Here is a 1,642-nt window from a genome sequence, read left to right as displayed (position 1 = left end):
ACACACACACACACACACACACACACACACACACACACACACACACATACACACACGTATAAATTTACCTAGATACATATCTACAAACGCACACATACACATGTGTGTTTGTGCATGGGTGAGAGGTGGATGGGTGTGTTTGTAGTTCAGCAAAGTGATTTTTTACTTTTGACAGTAGCAGGCACCCTGAAACAGAAGCTTCTTTTCACGTCTTGCCTGAACATATATTTCATACATCTGCTAAACTATGGTTCAATACGAACTGCTATATTGGACTATAAAGGGTCGAGGGGAAATTGTCCGAGTGACTTTAGCGGCCGCTGGTCTGGACTTCAAAGATACAAGGTATACTCTGGAAGAATGGCCCTCATATAAAAATAGTAAGTAGGGCAAGATGGCAATTATTTATTTTATTCTTATTGATTTAAAATTCATTTTAGTTCTTTCATTTGCTGCATTGAATACTTTGTAATTCTACATTTAAATGTCAATTTGTGAGTTGATTTCGTTCTGCAGATTAATCGAAGCTCATTCTGTGTCTGAATTCAGGTCCCTCTTTAATTCACTTTGCCTACGCGAGTGTACCACGGATTCTCAAACCTGGTACAAGCTTTAGAGTTTGGCGATTGGGGTTTTTCAAAACACTGCACGCTTTGCAAAATACTTATTTTATGGACCCCGAAAGGATGAAAGGTAAAGTGAACCTCGGCGGAATTTGAACTCAGAACGTAAAGATGGATGAAATGCCACTAAGCATTTTCCCCGTCGTTCTAACGATTCAACTAGATCGCCGACTTAATAATGATCCTTTCTGCTATAGGCACAAGGCTTGAAATTTTGGGGGAAGGAGCCAGTCGACTCCAGTGCGTAACTGGTACTTATTTTATCGAACTCGAAATGATGAAAGGTAAAGTCGACCTCGGTGGAATATGAGCTCATCGTAAAGCCGGACGAAATGCTACTAAGCATTTTTCCCGGCGTGCTAACGATTTTGCCAATTCGCCGCCTTAATAATAATAACAACAATAATAATAATCCTTTCTACAATAGGCACATGGTATGGATTTTGTGGGGAGGGGGATAGTCGATCACATCGACTCCAGTACTCAACTAGTACATAATTTATCGACCCCGAAAGGATGGAAGGCAAAGTCGACCTCGGCGGAATTTGAACTCAGAACGTAGTGGCAGACGAAATACCGCTAAGCATTTCGTCGGCGTGCTAACGATTCTGCCAGCTCGCCGCCTTAATTAGAATAATAACAACTATAATGATAATAATATGTTGATGATGATGCTTTAGGCACAAGGTTAACAATTTTGAAGTTCGGAGTGTTAGTGGATATTTTCAATCCCCAGTACTTGACTAGTACTTTATTTTATTAAACTTGAAAGGAGGGAAAGAAAAGTTGACCTAAACGGGATTTGAACTCGGAACATAAAGAACTGGAACGAAAATAGAGAGACTGCTAAGCTAGAACAATGGGCTAATAGCAGCACTGTAATAGATCAGATTAGAGCTTAAAGAATCAGCACATACACATAGACGCACACACTCACACACACACACACACACACACACACACACACACACACACACACACACACACACACACACACACACACACACACACACACACAC

At 40.7% G+C, this 1,642-nt stretch overlaps 1 protein-coding gene across 1 annotated transcript in view; it reads left to right on the top strand.

The window, feature by feature from the left end:
- Positions 1-165: 165 nt before the first annotated feature.
- LOC106870955 (S-crystallin SL20-1) overlaps positions 166-1,642 on the top strand; it is a 13,217-nt gene continuing 11,740 nt past the window's right edge. The window contains exon 1 of the mRNA XM_052968075.1: positions 166-380. Within this exon, the coding sequence (XP_052824035.1) occupies positions 248-380 (133 nt within the window). The 5' untranslated portion in view covers positions 166-247. The remainder of the gene's footprint in view (positions 381-1,642) is intronic.

Source organism: Octopus bimaculoides, chromosome 5, assembly GCF_001194135.2.
Source record: "Octopus bimaculoides isolate UCB-OBI-ISO-001 chromosome 5, ASM119413v2, whole genome shotgun sequence".
NCBI lineage: Eukaryota > Metazoa > Mollusca > Cephalopoda > Octopoda > Octopodidae > Octopus > Octopus bimaculoides.
Note: the sequence above shows the minus strand (reverse complement) of the source record. Positions and strands in the feature narration are given on the sequence as shown.